This window comes from Poecile atricapillus, chromosome 2, assembly GCF_030490865.1.
Source record: "Poecile atricapillus isolate bPoeAtr1 chromosome 2, bPoeAtr1.hap1, whole genome shotgun sequence".
Lineage (NCBI taxonomy): Eukaryota > Metazoa > Chordata > Aves > Passeriformes > Paridae > Poecile > Poecile atricapillus.
In genome coordinates, this window is record NC_081250.1 from 118,035,488 (window position 1) to 118,053,061 (window position 17,574).

General features: G+C 38.6%; 1 protein-coding gene across 1 annotated transcript; it reads right to left on the reverse strand.

The window, feature by feature from the left end:
- Positions 1-64: 64 nt before the first annotated feature.
- Positions 65-16,372, reverse strand: TTPA (alpha tocopherol transfer protein). Its single transcript, XM_058833845.1, has 5 exons — positions 16,026-16,372; positions 8,927-9,080; positions 7,555-7,748; positions 4,337-4,447; positions 65-2,883 (listed from the first exon to the last, which is right to left on the reverse strand). Exons 1-5 carry the CDS (start codon positions 16,218-16,220, stop codon positions 2,704-2,706), a joined length of 834 nt encoding a protein of 277 aa, XP_058689828.1. The 5' UTR covers positions 16,221-16,372; the 3' UTR covers positions 65-2,703.
- Positions 16,373-17,574: the final 1,202 nt, after the last annotated feature.

Here is a 17,574-nt window from a genome sequence, read left to right on the forward strand (position 1 = left end):
CCCCGCCCGCCGCCTCGGCCTTCCCTGCCCGAGCCACGCTTGTGTCGGCGACAAACAACGCTGCTTCAACCAGAAAGGGTTTATTAATTAAAACATGAGTTAATACATTAAAAAAGAGAGAGAAATCTTTTAAAAATTGTGCATTACATCACGCTTACAGTCAGTAGTAAATCATATTTGCACCGTTTAACAGGAACTTTATTTTTTTTAGAGGCACTCCCGATGTTTATGAAGAATAATGCACATAGGGATCTTTTTGTTGGCTGCTGCTCAAAGCTGCAATACCACCGTGCATCATACCAATATACCGCCACTATTCATTATGTAAATGTTCTAATTATCCTGTGTCCTTATTATTAGCAGCAATGGCAATTAAGAGTTCCCACCTCCTATATAATATGTAAACATTAAAAAATAATTAACAGTTCAGGAAAAAATAACTGCACTCAGAGCTCTAACTGTTGAGTTATGCAAACACGCTATCACTTAATAACAGGATCAGGGTATTTTTTAAGACATTTAGGGCTTTATATTCATAGAGCTGGTGAAGTCCAAATAAAGATGAAAAAGCCCCAGCTAAAAATGCATATGCATATACACATGCAATCAAATGAGGTTTCTGCTACATAAACCAGTAGCAATCAGAGATTGGTTTCATAGGAAAAGTTAAATTTTCTTGTTCACTGAAACATGGTTCCTTTGTTCAGTTTACATTCACTGATTAAAATTGAAGGACTGTAATATTAAGACAATAGCTTCGGTTCTCCAGCTGGTAAATTACTTGGAACTTGAGTTACACACTTGAACAATTGCCAGATACCTGACTACTTAGTCTATTTTCTTATAAAGAAGAATTTGCAGTTCATTGAACTCCTCTATTTAAGGAGCTTTTGTATCACAAAATAGTTCAATCTGAGAAAAAGAAATATATATGAAATACATTTTCATAGAATCATATATATCTGAAAATAGTTTTCTTTAAATTTAGACCCCATATCAAAAATATTTTGAACGAGAAAAATTTAAAAGGCACTTGAGGAAATTCGGAAATTGGAAGAAAAAAAAAGAAAAAAAGACGTTCTCGGTTTTGAAAGAATTTCTGGCATTGATCTTACTACAGAAGAAGAAACTACAATCAACAAGTACTCTAATGGGTCTTTCACGGATGATCCTCTTGCTAATAAAGAACAGTTTCCAATGACTCTTGCAATAATGCCTTATTAATCATAATCTAAAGTAAGATATTTCTAATATAATAGGATAGTTTCATTTGTGTCCCCTATGCCTATATACTATCCCAATACCTTAAAGATTACAAAACAACTGAAGTTACGAATTCTAACTACCTGATATAAAACCATTTTTTATAGATTTATTTATAGGAAAATTCATATGGAATGGTTAAATATATAGTGCTTGTGCAAAAACAAAACTGAGTTAAGAACTGGGTAAATGAACTCTAGCAGCTGGTGTACTAACAGATTCTAGGAAAAAGGTGAGAGAAAAGTAAAATAACGGTTGAGATTACTAAATACAGGGGATTATAGCGTAATACTGCTGTGTAGTGTGAGTGATAGCTTTTACACATGCAGTATTCATATCCCAACAATGCGCCTCCAAAGCAAAACAAAAACCTGTTTTCAGTAAGTATGGAGATTTTTTTTTTTTTTAGTACCCCTAGATAAATGAAGATGTAAATGGAAATTAAAAGTAATTTCTTTCAGCGCCCAGCAGCAAACAGACTGGCAAGTCATCAACTACTGTACTGAAAATAGAATGACGATACCAAGCATCTCCTATGCTGAAGTCCAGTGACCTCAAAGCACCCTTAAAACATACAACAGATATTTCTAAAGTTCAGATCTGCAAAGGATAACCTACTTTACCCCCTGAAACAAACAGATAATGCAAACAGCTGAAAACTTTTGACCTCTGCAGTCCTCCACTCCAGGGATTAAAGGATAATAATCTGACTTGTTTATAGTTGTAGACAGTATCACTTTGAAGAAAGAAAATAAGAATTTTCAAGGTTGTTATGACTCTTACCAGTTCCTCCCCCTGATTCACACTGTCCTTTGAAGGATACATACATGGTGTTCTCTCTGTAAAACTTGAAGACTACTCTGTTAATTAGCACAAAAAGGGAAGCTGCACAAGCAGCACAGAGTAACACAAATGTCTCACTATTGATGACTAATTTCCAATTTGACACAAACTAACAAAACAGCATTTTTCCCTGAGAATCAATCCAAAAAGCAGCCTCTTCACTCTTTGTAAATTAGCCCCATAGTCTTGTTTCTGCAACACACTACTCCACCCTATTCACAGTCTGTTCCTTGTTTTGCATCCTATTGTCTTGACAAACCTAGGTACAAGAGCTAAGCATAAGGTTCTGCACTGCATTATTACAGATGAGTTGTCTCCAAAGACCTAACAGCAGCAGTATCAATCTCACATCTAATGCACGCATCAGCTTTCTGGCAAACAAGTTACTCAATTACAAACAGTGCAACAAATATGCAATATTCATTAATCTCTTCAGACATACAAACTGATAGACTCCAGTTAGTATAGAAGTGCAGCCAATATAACATTCAGTGAGTGCCCTGCAAAGACATACGAATTTCATTCACAATGGAAGTTTTCATATTAAACTTATTTCCAATTCCAGTGTTCAAGAATTGATAAAATACTGTATCAAGGTTATTCCCAGGCAACCAGAGAAATGCTTTGAAGATAATCTGAAGATGCCATTATGAAGTCAGTCCATTCCTTGGCCAGCTCCTCAAAGGAGACTTCCTCTCCTCCATACTCCTGTGGGAGAATGCTGATGGGGAAGTGTTCAGTCAGACTCTGCAAGTAGTTATTTCCATGCATGTACACCTAAACCAAAACATTAAAAACATTTACTTGGGTACGAATGCCAGACTATTGAGTGAGAACAGGCAGCAAAGCATCTCAGTGCAAGAGATGCCCTCACCAGCTTGGTTTAACTAAGTGTGCTTGTTCATAACGAGCTCCTTAAAAGGAGGAACTGCCCTTGTGAGTTTCTCCTAGGTGCTCAAACTCTGTCCCACTCTGAATCTGAAGGTTGTGAAGGATGGACTACAACCTGAGAACTGCATCTTATGTAACTGTGAGCACAGGAGCCAAAACTAACTATACACTTGTTCCAGACTGTTTTAGCAATGCTGATGAGGTACACACTACATGCAAACTACTAAAATGAGCTAAATCATGGGAAGACTCGTGTTTTGTTCTGTCATGATATCTTGTACTTGCCCTTCTGTCATTTCCAAGAAAAGAGCTGTGTCTGGCTCATGGCCATTACTATCTGGTCCTGCCACATGTATTCAAAAACAAGATTATGTAGTATGTATGTGGGTTCAGACAGGTGTCAAGGAAGATACTCAACAGAATCTATATATCAGTCCTTATCTTTCAGTTCCAACTGGAATTAGACTCTGGACTAATTCTTCTGGACAACTTCTCCACTATAACCCTTGCAATACTGTAGGTTTGGTTCTTCTTCCCTTGCTTTATTGTAGCTATTTTGAAGCCTTGCTCATTACTTCCAGTCTGATACTTTTCTAGGATCTAGTGCCCTGGCATGCAGTGGCTATTGCAACTGTCCAAGATCCTCGTGCTGAGAAAATGAGGCTTCAGAATGGGAATAACAATAGGCAGGGATGCTTATTTTGTACCTTAATCCTGCTGTTGCCACTTCACTTTTGTGCCAGCTGAAATCTCCAGTATTTTTCCTATGCTGCAATAAACCGTAGTCCTTGGCATGCTTTTGCATTTCAAATACAAATCTATTTGCAGATCTATAACTGCTAAACTATTGAAAGTAGTGAAGGAGCTATTTGGAAAAAAACTTAGACATTAAGTCTGACCAACTTTTAATGCATAAATGCCTCTGGAGGTCTGTCAGAGCTAAACAATTGTCTTCTACTAATTCTGCACAACTTGGACCAAAAAAACAGTGTTCAGTGATCATTTTTCTCTATCACTTATAGGCAGAATACTGGGAAATCCAGGACCTATTTCTTTCTAGTTCTGCAGAAGAATTATTACGTGGCCTCAAGCAAATTATTTAACCTCTTTGTGTCACAGTGTTTTTTATCTTTAGAGTAGTGATAACAGCACCACTTGCAACTCTTATGTTATAAATAACTGTAAATGCTTTACTGTTAGATCCTGGAGGTCTGTATGGCATTAACAAACAAAAATGATTTATGCTCTTCAGTACCCAGGAGTAGCAGAGCCTAAGGAAAGTGCTGCAGATTGTCATATAAAGGCTTTGTGGCAGAAAGAAATATTTGTGTGCACTCACCCGTTGCTTTATTTTTTCAGTGAGAAAAGGCTTAATTAGAGCGAAGACTGGGTGGAAGAATAAAGGCTCATTAATCAAGTGGATACCTCGAACTTTCAGTGGAAAGGAATCCTGTCAGCGTACATGGAAAACAGAAAAAGAAAAAGAAAATATTATTGATACACCTCTATTACTAAGGACAAGCCTATAAAAACTGTCATGTCCATAGGTTAAAGTATTTCTTCTGACCCAGCCAATTCCTGCATTTTGCAGTGTTCCAGTAGTGTAAATTAAGAAACATTTAGAAAAATTGTATCTTGTTCCTCCCATTAGAGGGAAAAATCTCACCATTTTTTTCCATCTCATTATGAGCTGAGACTGAATATTAAAAACAAACAGAAAAACAAAAAAGAAAACTATCACCAAATTGCATATAAATATTGTACACAAACCTTGTGCTCAGCCTTTCTTCTAAAGTACAATTTTTTACAAAATTCTGCTAGTAATTTACAAAAAAGCTATCTAGCTATGCGCTTTTATTTTCAATTTATAGCCTGAAGGATAATACATAAATATATATAAACTACTGAAGATACTAACTTTAAGTTAAATAAGTTATCTTTATAATTTAAAGATAAGCCTTGAAATTACTAGGAATTTGGCCTAGCCAGAACTTCAGCTTTACTACAAGATTATTGTTTTAAGGAAATTTAGAAACATCTGCTTATATACCCTTTATAATATAAAACAACTTGGATTCTACTTGCATTGATTTAAAAGTTCCAGATCTTTGAAATTTAAAAGAAAATATGGCAGTGCTCAAAACAAGCTCTGTGCAATGGGGAAAGGGCAGCTTCCCTTCATATCCCACCTGCTGCTACCTCTGAATCAGATGTTTTCTACTTATTAAAATGGTACTTCTCACAAACATATCTCCTCACTAGTTCATTAGTTTTAAGGAAGAAAAAACCCAAAGCCAACACATTTCTTTAGTGCCTCTCCTCTTAGGTTTTAATGTATGATAAAGACCTTAAAATTATCAGCTTGTATGTTTACTTAATGTTATTATGGGTTATTTATTTAAAGTCTACTATCATGATTTTCACAATTTTCTGCCTGGGATAACGTATTTTTCAAGATAATGTCACTTACTATTCGCACTATTGTTTCCATTCCTTAGTACATACTTCCTTTCTATTAACTTCTGTTTCTTGATACATTATAGTAATTTACAAGACATGTTTCTTGAGTAAAACACAGGGTTAAAACTAAGGTTTCTTGACTTTTACTTATAAGCATATTGTGGAATGCATTAAGCATGTCCTGGGATGCATCAGGCACAGCATCTCCAGCCAGGCAAAGGAGGGCATTGTCCCGCTCTGCACTGGGGTGACCTCACCTCTGGGTACCATAATACAAAAAAGGCATTAAGATGTTAGCTTCAAATGAGAGCCAGGAGGATGGTGAAGAGTGTGGAGGGGAAGTCGTGTGAGGAGTGGCTGAGGTCACTTGGTCTGTTCAGCCTGGAGAAGATGAGACTGAGGAGAAAGCTCATCACGGTCTGCAATTTCCTTGTGAGGGCAAGAGGAGGGGCAGATCACTCTGCTGATTAGAGACAGGACCCAAGGGAAGGGCCTGAAGTTGTGTCAGAGGAAGCTTATATTGGATATGAGGAAAAAGTTCTTCACCCAGAGAGTGGTTGGGCACTGGTACAGGCTCCCCAGGGAAGTGGTCACAGCTCCAAGCTTGACAGAGCTCAAGTGATTGGACAATGCTCTCAGCCACATGGTGTGACTCTTGGGGCATCCTGCATAAGGCCAGGTCTTGATGATTCTGATGAGTCCCTTCCAACTTAACATATTCTATGGTTCTATGATATTGAACAACAATAACAATCTCTAGATAAAATTTACAAGCCTAGTTAAAAGTGAGGAAAGTAATCAGCAGACAAAAAAAAAAAAAAAGAAGAGAACTCTCTTCTGAGAAAAGGAAAAGAACACTGGAAACACACAATTTTTAATTGAACAAATCAGAAATAGGTCAAGATGTAAACATCACAGTCAAAGAATTTCCTGGTTTGAGATAATGGATTGAAACCTTAAGATGTACTTGCAAATCCTATTCTGCTTCCTTTGTGCTCTATTTCAAAATTAAAAAAATTAACAGCAATCTGTTTACTACCTCAGAAATCAACTGAAACACTCTCACTAGTCCTGTTTTCATGAGATCTAACCCAAGATTGCATAACACCAAGAGTTCTCATTCTAGATGCAAAAAGTTGAGAATACCTAATGGTTTCAATAAAGTTTTACAGTAGATACCATAAAGGAAGAACATCTGAAGTTCTGATGATATTAATTCAATGACTAAGCTTTGATTTAATCTCAGATATGAACCTTACCAAATCAGAGCAAGGGATTATCTCCCTGGCTCATTTCCACATCACAGGCTAACAGTTTTATTATTACTGACTTTCAACATAACTTCTAAAAGGAAAATAAGATTATAGGACCACACAGTAGCTTGCCTGTCAATTCTTTGTCCCCTTTTTTCTTTAATTATTTTTCCTCTCAAATCCAGTGGCAAAGTTCAACTGAATTTGGCAGAAAGTAATAAGCTGTAAAGACAGTAAAGTCCTGAGAAGTTTTGTGAAAAACAGGAGGTGAGGTAGCAGTGATTTGCACAAAACAATGCTCATGTTTTGGGGAAGAAAGCAAGCAGAACATAAACCTTATACATTCTGTTGTTAGTAGATGGAAGTTCACATAAGCATCATCCATACTGGTAGCAAGTTAGGAGTGCTTGCTCTTAATTGCTCATAGTGCATTCTATTTTTAATATTTTCTGAGCCAGTGTAGTGGTTATTATTTGTCAAACTACCACAGCCAGGAATAAATGCTTTATATATGGAGATAATGCACAGAAGAATGGAAGAGAAGAGATGAAACTGGATAACAGAGATCTTTCCAAAACCGGGCTTTATTTGCTTTCCAGTCATGAAATTCCTGTATTTTAACAGGTTGGTGGAGCTCTTAAAAAATACCAGAAGTTAGAGTGCATTTATTGCTATAGAAGAATAAACTTGAAGTAAAATCAAGCACAACTTGTAATGGATTTAGGATTTTGTTCTTAGTTGCATAGTGTGAGAAGGCCAACAGAAGGAAAATTTACTATAGCTTGCAAGAGATGAAAAACTGGAAGTCATAGCAATGAAGCTGCATAAAGCATGTCATACTTACTGTGAGAACAGCAGCAATTTTCTTGGCCACTGCTGGACTGATTTGAAAAGCATGAGCAAATCTCCACCCTTGAAGGTCAAAGATGGCTTTGACTCCATTTCGCTGTGTCTCGATCTCCTTTACAATGAGTTCAGATGTGATGAGACTTACACGAAACACATCGTATGCTGTAAATAAACTGGGATCCCATTGTCCTGAAGAGAAAATTGATTACCCTGCATTACCATGAGAAAACCCCATACACCTGCACTTTTTCTTTCTACAGCTTCTAATGCGCTTCTCAGGAACAAGAATTAACCAGCAATAACAAAGTTCCTGAGATAAATTGTTCTGCCAGTGTGTGCCTGCTCTCCCACTTGTCTTTTATGGTCTCTTAGTAGATGGTACCATGTAGCATGTTCTACCTATGGCCATATACCCAGTACAAGGTACAATTCAGTAACAGTCATGCTAGCAGAAGCTCAAGATCATCAATCCAATCAATATCATTGTTTTTCAGCACTAATTCCATGATTCTGTGAATCTCATTTTTTTTCTGAGGCCTGAGTGAAAAATTGCATGGGATAAGCCTTAAGCCTAGATGAAAGCTTTAGAGGGCACAACTGTCTACTAGACCAGCTGATAATAAGACAATTCTTTGAAAATGGGCAAAACTAAAGCCTTTGTCCAAAACAAGCATAAAGAGATATGGTGTTCATTTAACTACATACTCTTTGAAATTATTTTTGGAAGGTGCATCAAGCATTTTCCAAGTGTTGTTAGCTAGGGCTCTTTGGCTATAAGTGAACAGTGAAAGCCTGGTGAACTGCTCATCCAAGCCTAAACTGAACGCTGATACATGACTAGGTGTACACCCTTGTGTTCTCCCCACTCTGTGCTGCATCTGCATCGGTCTTAGCCCATGGCTTTGACAATTTTCATGAATTCAAATTATTTTTTGGACACTCACAGCCAAAAAAACCACATAATCTTACAAATTTTAACCTTCAAGATTCTTTTGATGCAACAAGAATTGCAGTAAAAAGAAAATTAAGTTCTTCGTAAGGGATTGTACAGCTTTAGCCATACCAATATATAAGAAAAATGATTTAACTGTTACAGCTCAGTAAATTCACTTTTATGTTAATGTAAATGAACAAAACAAGCAAGCAAGCAACATAAATATATTACCTTTCTAGTTAAGGTATTTTGATATGATCTAGTTTTATCAACCCCTGCAGTCGTACCCATAAAATATTTTTGGTTTGCTGCTGAAATGGTGATAATTAAAAAACAAACAAACCACAAAACCAAACAAATCAAACAAACAAAACCCAAAAACTTCAGTGTCGGAATCGGGTGTGAAACTGCTCCAAGCAATTTTGTCACTCACCAATTCTGTATATTAGAACTTTGCTTCCATGTGGGTCTCTTGACCTTAGGACTCCATGATAGCCAGCTTGCAAAAGACCAAGAACAGAAGATGGTTGCAAATCTGCGCTTATTTCTGGGCATTCAATTCTCCACTTCTGATAATTCTTCAATAACTGGAAAAAAAAATTAATATCAATGTTAGGTAACCATCAGCTATTATAGGAAGAGCACAGTTAAAAATACCACAGTTTGTGGTTTAAAATACCACAGTTTTCCAAATGTGGTCACAGGTTTAATTAATTAAATTAGATATAGTTTAATTGTATATTTTAATCAAATCACTCATAGAAACAGAAGGTTGCTATGTTGGATCAAGTGAGTAAATTGCCATGATGAATTTAGAACCCAGTCAAATCATTAATGGACTGCAGTTGTCATTTTGTGCCAGAAAAGAAGACTGAATGTACTATAAGCCTGTAGTTTCTATGTCAAATGAATCTAAACTCCATTTTTTTCTCCTCAGGTTACCTTTAGGATTGTTCATTTTGCTACTGCATCAGATTCATTCAGGATTTTTTTTTTAATTTAGACATGCAAAATTTTATGGAGGAACATTCTCCTTCACTCACTCACTCACTCACTCACTCACTCACTCACTCACTCACTCACTCACTCCCTTTTTACACAGTCATCAATAATTCCAGTTCACTATTTGAAACAGGTATGCTCATCAGCATAACCAAAAACATCTTTGAGGTCCCTTCTACCCCTCTGAAATGAGAGAATATGACAAAATAGTGGGTCCATTACACACTTGGCAATTTCCCTCCCACAGAGTGGAAATAATGAGAACCTGTTTTGGCTAAAACAGAGATCCCCTCTGTTGTCAGGAACTTGCTCACCCTGGTTCCCAAGGCTGGGAGGCAGCACCATAACCAGTATTTCTAAGGCACAGGAGGGACTAATGCTAGAGAAGAGGCAATTAAAGGTGTTCCTTCATGAGGTAACATCTGTATTGAGGAATTACAGGCAGCACTGTGAGAGGTCATCTTAGAGATGGATCATGAAAAATTGAATTGGTGATGAAGTCTAAATAATCTAATCCAATCTAATCCAAGTCTAATTACTGTTTTTCCTTTAATATTAATTAAGTGGTTGTGGGGGAAATGAACTATGCCCTGCAACTAAAATTTATCTAAGAAATTTTGCATAAGTAGAAAGCTATGCAAGGCTGTCTTTGAAAATGTTTCCTCTCAGATGATCAAGTGAAATTTGCCTCTGCTGTATCACCTCTGCTAAGTTGTCTATCACCAAGTTTGGAAAGTAGAGAGATAGCTATTACAAGTAATTCACATTTTGTTTTAATTTCCTCAATGGTTATGACTTGGAGGTCTAACCCAAGACCTTCAAAGTATCTAAGAGAATCAGAATTTTTCAGTACCCTGTTTCACAACAAACCAAACTGTAGCTTTAAATCTTAAAGGTAGCCTGCACAGCCTAGCTTTTAAAATTATTTCTATATTTCATCTAACAGGGAAACCCAATCTGATCCTCAGCACAGTTTCACAAATTGTGTTCACTGCACTGAAAACATCAAAGTCTTTTATGTCCTATAATTTGTATTAACAGAAACTATTTTTTACCTTTATCAATTACTCTGTATTTTGCAACAGAAATGCTAAAGTTAGAAGAGCTGTCAGGTCCAACTAATAGAATAACTTTAAAAAATTTAAAAATTTCTTGTATCTTTGCAAGTGTAATTTTCTTCAGCGTTTTCACTGGAAGAATGACCAGAAGGAACTTCAGTAAAACTGAATTCATCCCTACAGACTCTTAGAGGGAGACCTGAAACTCATCATCTTGCAGCTCACAGCATGCTCATGTCAGATAGTCTTCTCTCTTACCCTTCCCTCTACTTTCAAGCTTCTTGTATCATTTTACATAAAACATACTTTTTCTTCAGCTAAATGCTTTTCCGCTCAGATTAAAGTCTTGAGTGATTTTGTAGGTCTCTCAAAATAATTGCCATGAGGAAATAATTTATAAAACATTATTGTTTGTCAGCAAAATTTACATAAAAATATATGGCAGGCGGGTCAGAAATTAGCTTTATTTTTTATGGAAATGGACCCTATAAATATGTATTTAGAGCCAAAAAAATTTTAAAAAGTTGATACACCATGCTAGAATCCCACTTGATTTGGCAGTGAAAAAAAATAAAGAAGTATAAAAGCCTCATCTTAAACCAGCACCATAGAAAGAAACATTTAACCATTAGGAGAATTTTATTAGAAGTGTCTTGACTGCATTCAATCAGTTTTAGCCTAGGTTAATTTTAAAACTAACAAACAAGGCAAGGGGCAAAGAGGGAGAAAGTAGGGAAAGTAAGCTAATTTCTGGAACAGAAGTTCACTATAATTGCAAAGATGGGCCTGAGGTACTTGATTGAGGTACTCTGATTATCTCACTCTGGCAATACTTGACTGTCTACAAAGGGCACTGCTCGATCAGTCCCAACTACTTTGTGCCAGACAGCAATGTCAACATGTTTTTTCCTTGGTCTTTCCAAAACAGACCCTGAAATAGCAAAATACAAAACCACCGTGAAAGACAACTAAACAACTATGCAAACATCTGTAGCTTTGTCATTTGTCACTTTTCTTCTAAAAATCTGTGGTACCACAACTTCATGAATATATATATTTTAAACACCTCTTTGAAGAACTCCCTACCAAAATAAAGATGAGAATAAAAGTGATGCATTAATTCAATACCCTAAATAATCCTGTCTAATCAATACAGTTAGTTTCTCATTTTTGTGATATTTACATTTTCCAAGCTGGAAACAACAAGGATTTAAACACAAAAACTCATAAAATTTTTTTCAAGTATGATTTTTTTTTTTTTCCAGCAGGGAAAAACATAGATGTTGCATCTAATAGTCAGTTTGGATATAGATGATAAAGATAGATATCTATAGATGGATATAGATGAAACAATAATCTCAGGAAAAACAGATGCATTCATTACCCAGTATAAAAAATGACTCACGCACTTAACAACACAAAGACATCTCAATGTATAATTATCTGTGTTTACAAACTGAATAACCTACTTAGCATCTGAAAATAAATGCAAGATAACTTGATAAAGGGGAGAAAGCTGGATGAAAAACTCCAGTGACTGGAGTTAAGCATTAATTAAGAGTTCTTTCCCCTGATGTCTGTTGGGGATAGTTCCAGATTTCTGAATGTTAGAGATTACAAAGTTACCAATTAAACCAAGATTCATGTCCTACAAACCAAAGTGAACTTAGTACTTTACTTACAAGCAAAAGAACTAGAAAACACTGTGCTTGTTAGAGAAACTAATGCATCTGTATATGTAAATTAATTATAGCTGTCTTGATTAATAACTATTTATTTATATTAACGTGGATGATAGGCAGAATTAGGGCTCTGTTGTGTCAGAAGTTGTACCAATGTACACAAGGCTTGGGAAAAAATATGTTTTCTACTGGCATTCTTTGCGGGAGAAGCCACAGCTCAAATTTCAGCATATAAACCTTTGTGCATACGTATTTTATTTTTATATATGTGTGTACGAATGTACCCAGAATTTAAACATACAGTATACACAGACAAAGAATTTAAAATATTTTATAGAGACACAGAACTTTCCCAATTCCTCATGTGTTACCTCTTTGTCACTGGAAAAAGACTGGCATGTGCTGGCTTAGCACAAAGGGAACCCTGGCTGACTGATTTGTGTTTCCTCAAGAGTCAGCTCAGAGAGCTCATAAGGGCTCTTCCATCCTTTTCAAGGAATTCCTCCGTATTGATGGAAGAAAAGCAGCCAAATAACTGATTTTAACTTAGCATTTATGTTTGAGTGATGTGAAGATCCTCAGAGATAATGTCTGAGACTCAGCAGTGTGTTTGACACTGCAGAAAACAACACTTGTGCAGCACAGGCGTCCTAAGTGAGTTACTTGCAGCAGAACACACTAGGAAATTCTCATTCCTCCTTAAGTCAAATGCAGAGCAAAACCAAAATCTGGCTATATGCCTTGGTATCAACCAGAACTCCTAAAAGGACCCTAGGGAGTTTTCAGTGCCACAAAAGTGATGCTTACAATAGTATGTTATGCTTTTGCACGAGTTTCAATGCCAAACATTTTCCTTCTGTTCTCCAGAACATAATCTACAAATCTACAGAACAAATCCCAAGGGTATAATCTATTTCAGGTACAAAAAGACAGCATTCCAAAGTCACTGAGAGTCAGGCCTATACAAGAGTTCTAGGATGTAATGCCTAATAAAACAGGAAGAAACATTTATGTCCAAATGGAGATGCTAGTTCTCCAGATTTCACATGTCACTAGTGAATCCAAGTGACAGTGGTTTTGATGGTAACAATGAAGTCAAACATACAGACATAGCTGGTACATTCAAAAAGAGGCAGACAATGATCTCTGTGGTGAGCAGTGACAAAACATGAGGGAATGGCCTGAAGTTGTGTCAGGGGTTTAGGGTGGCTATTAGAAAAATGTTCTTCACCCAGAGGGTGGTTGGGCACTGGAACAGGCTCCCCAGGGAAGTGGTCACATCCCCAAGCCTGACAATGAAGAAGTGTTTGGACAGTGCTCTCAGACACATGGTGCAACTTTTGGGGTGTCTGTGCAGGGCCAGGAACTGGACTTCAATGATGCTTGTGGGTCCCTTCCAACTCAGTATATTCTGTGATTCTGTGAGAATAGTCTGTTACTGAGCTTAACTGAATAATCAACTTCAAGAAATTAAGACAGTTTTATATTTTCCTGAGTCCTTCAATTCCATATACCTGTTTCAGCCCTGGATTTTCTTCTAGCATGAGAGATTTCAATATATCAGTAGTTAAAAGCAAGTCTGGAACTGCCATTGGAAAAATAGAAAAAGAATGCTGTTAAGAGTCACTATAAAAGATTTAGAAATGGAATGTCTTGACACAATCTACCTGATTATTCTTTTCTGAAGCATTTCTAAATGTTGATAACTGACATCAGATAAATCTGTGTCAATTATTAACCAGAAATGCATCAATAAAAATATCTGGTCAGTTGCCAGACTCTTGATTCATAGTTAAGGCCTTAGCCCGTATGAAGATGCTGGACAACCTTTGCTTACATTCATTGACAGGGCCATGAACTTTGATTATCCCTTAGGTGCTCTACAAATACATGGGATTTATACAGTACATGGAAGCCCAGTGGGCAAAGACAGTCTTATCAGCCTGAACTCCAAACCAAGAGACATCATCAAATCAGGACAGGAGGGAAGAGCCACTCTCTGGACTGATGGCAGAAGAGCTCTGTCTGGGACGAAGTAATAACATAACTTGTGCATGAAGTCACACTTGGGTTGGATGAATATACAACTTGTGACCATGACAGATTTTTGCACAATAATTCTCTTTGGCCTTGATATACCAATTGCAATAAACACATTCCTGTGGTGAAAAAAAACAACAAAAAACCCAAAAAAACCTGCTTCTGTTATTCTTCCCATATTGTAAGAGAAGTATTCTAGAAAATGATATCAGCACTTGGAGAACTGAAATTCTGGACAGAAACATTATACACAGGTTGGTTTTGAACATCAGAATCCCTTAATTCAAATGAAGGTTTGAAATTCAGAAACTTTGCAGCCTGTGGAGACCCAGAAAATCTAAAGAGGTTTTAAAAAGACAACTTTTTCAAAGAAGGTCCCCAGTGTAAAGTGCTGATTCTCAAGAGGAATACAGAAAATTTGCTACTTCATAGACTCCCATCTCAAAAACCAGTCTGGATTCTACACTCCCAAAGATTAGTTCTACCTACGACACACCTCACAATCCCATCAAAGTGCAAAAACATATGGGCCAAATTCAGAAGTGCCACATTCCTGTCTATAGGATCACCAGCAACAACCAATTGCAATACAATTGGTGGATTTTCAAAAGTCCATATGTCCTCATAAAGCCCTGCATTTTGGAGCCAAGGAACACGGGAAAATAAAATGGTTTTTGTGGGGAAAGAAAAAAAAAGGCATGGTCTTATAATTGTTAGTGCACAGCTTTGATATAATCTCACAAACTTCAAGTAAAAGCAAAATACATAAAACCTAAAGGAATCTGACTTGACTCCTTGGTTCTTCTGCTGAGGAGGAAAGGTTTAAAGCTATGCTGCAAATCTCATAAGTCAAATGAAAATAACAAAAATATAATTTTTAAAGCTATTTATGATTAAGGGCCTAATTCAATTTCTCAGTTTCCTGTTTTTAGCTATCTTGATCCTGCAATACATCCATATGCAAACAATCTTTTCTTACGGTGACTAAACTTGGAAAATCTACAGCCCAGAGAAGTCAGAACTAATAGGTGATGTCTGTTGAGCAATGCTGTACAATCAACATAAAATTCCATGGAAACACAGCTGCCAGGTGGCACATGTGAATCAATGCCCTGGGAGGATTTGGAAATACTTTCTGTTCCAAAGGTTTAACGGTTGTCAATCTTTCTTTAAAAAAAATAATAAACTGATAACAATCTATGCCTTATGATATTAAAAATATGCGTGCTCTGTGGCAAAAAGGCATACAAAAAGCTGGGAAAGTAGCGTAATTTAACAAAGCCTGCAAGGAGTGCTGTTATGGCTAAACTCCACGCAAAAAAAAGTTTTTACTCATAGTTTTAGAGTAATTAAAAATCTGTAGCCAAACTAGTACAGCTACTAGTAACCTGAGCCTGACAACCACGACAAAGGTGTCCTTTGAAAGATACTCTTTCCTAATCGGAGCTGTGACCTTGCTGCACTTACTGTGTAAGTGGCGAGTGACTGTACCAGGCTTTCCACAGCCTTTATGTTACCACATCGACAGCGCACACCGATTCGGTGCCACGCCGAAAACAAGCAATTACTTACACCCTGGAAGTCCCGGCTCGGCCTCGCCCGACCCAGCAGCGCAGGACACTGTCCCACCCGCAGCCCGTGCCCGCAGCCGCAGCCACAGCCCGAGCCGGCTGCTCCCCGTCCCGGCCGGGGCTGGCCACGGCCGCCGCGGCTTTCCCGGGCACCGGGACCTGCCGCCCCCGCTCCTCACCCTCCAGGCCAGCTCCGGGTGGAAGTCTCGGGCGCGCAGGAACCGCACCAGGAAGGCATCGGAGAGGGGCTGCGGCCAGCGCTGGCCGGGCTCTGCCTCCGCCCGCCGCCGCAGCTCGGACACGGCAGCGCGCACCTGCGGAGAGTGGTCGGGCAGCTCATTGAGCTGCCCCGCGCCCGGCGGAGCCTGCGACATCTCCGCGGCACGGCCGAGCTCAGCCCCGCCGCCCTCCCGCTCCCATTGAGAGCCACGGCCGAGCTCAGCCCCGCCGCCCTCCCGCTCCCATTGAGAGCCACGGCCGAGCTCAGCCCCGCCGCCCGCCCGCTCCCACTGAGAGCCCGGCCCGGCTGCCCCCGCCCCCGGCCCGCCTTAACCCCTGAGCGCCCGCCCGGGCCCCGGGCTCGGGAGCGGCAGGTGTGCCGCGTCCTCCGCCCTGCCTCTCTGCGGCTTGTGTTTCCCACTAATACGGACTTGACCGCGTCTTAGAATTTTACGCCTTAAGCCCATCTCGTGTTTTTCGCTCCCAGCCCCAAAAGTGAGCTGAATCCTCTCCCTGTGGAGAGCGAGCGGCGGCCCCACCGGGCAGGGAGACCCGACGCTGGTACTCGCGGCCCCCACCGCAGGAGGCTCATCCCGGACCCCTGGGACGTGCTAAGGGTGGTGGCCTCCCCTTTTGGCGAAAATAATCCATCTTTAGACACTAAATCGCAAAAAGCTGCAACTTCATTGCAGCTGGGAAATGAAGTGCAATGCGGGGATCGCTGCTGGTGCAAAACTGCCTTGGAGCGCCTCATCCTTAACATGGATATGCAGTAATGAAAATGTATTTACTCTGCCAGGAAAAAGGGTGGTGAAATTGAATTCAACCTTTGTCCAACTTTGCTGCGCAGCAGTGAGCTTGAGTATGAAAGGTAAAGAGTTCATTGCTATTATTAGTATTTTTAGTATAATCTTTCCCTTTTTTTAGGTTTCCTTTGAGATCTCTCTGGCCTACTTAAGCTAAAAGCTTTATTATCATTTAACATATAATTAAAAAGGCATACTTAGGCCTAGTGAAAAGGTTTACAAAAATTTGTTCCAGATTACTTCCCCTTTTCTGTCTTTCTACAGCTAATACTTACTTCTTGATCAGACTCTTGCACACTGCTGAAATGCCTACAGGTATCCCCCTCAGCCTTACAAATGTAAAAAAAAAAATAAAATCTGCCTAGCTAAATGCAGATTAAATGTAGATAGGTAAAGAGTGGAAGGAGGGGGGTTTTTGCAAAAAACAAAAAACCAAAAAAAAACAAAAAAAAATAAATAAACCACACACACACACAAAAAAAACCCCCACAAACAAAAAAACCCAAACTAAACAACAACAAAACCAAAACAAACCCACTAAAGAACCCAAACAAAAACACACCAACCCCCTGAAAAAAATCTCGAGGGACTGACTAGGGAATATAACATTGCAGGGAGAAAACATTGAAGGAAAGGATAAAAATTGGGAAACGGGGTGTGCAGTCAAGAGTATTTAGATGTGAACATCTGGGCAAGGAGGTGT

Coding starts and splice junctions, on each gene's coding strand:
- TTPA (XM_058833845.1), bottom strand. CDS start 16,220: ATGTCGCAGGCTCCGCCGGGCGCGGGGCAGCTCAATGAGCTGCCCGAC. Junction 9,081..16,025: donor ACCCGGAGCTGGCCTGGAGG/GTGAGGAGCGGG, acceptor TTTTTTTTCCAG/TTATTGAAGAATTATCAGAA. Junction 4,448..7,554: donor AAATTGCTGCTGTTCTCACA/GTAAGTATGACA, acceptor GTACGCTGACAG/GATTCCTTTCCACTGAAAGT.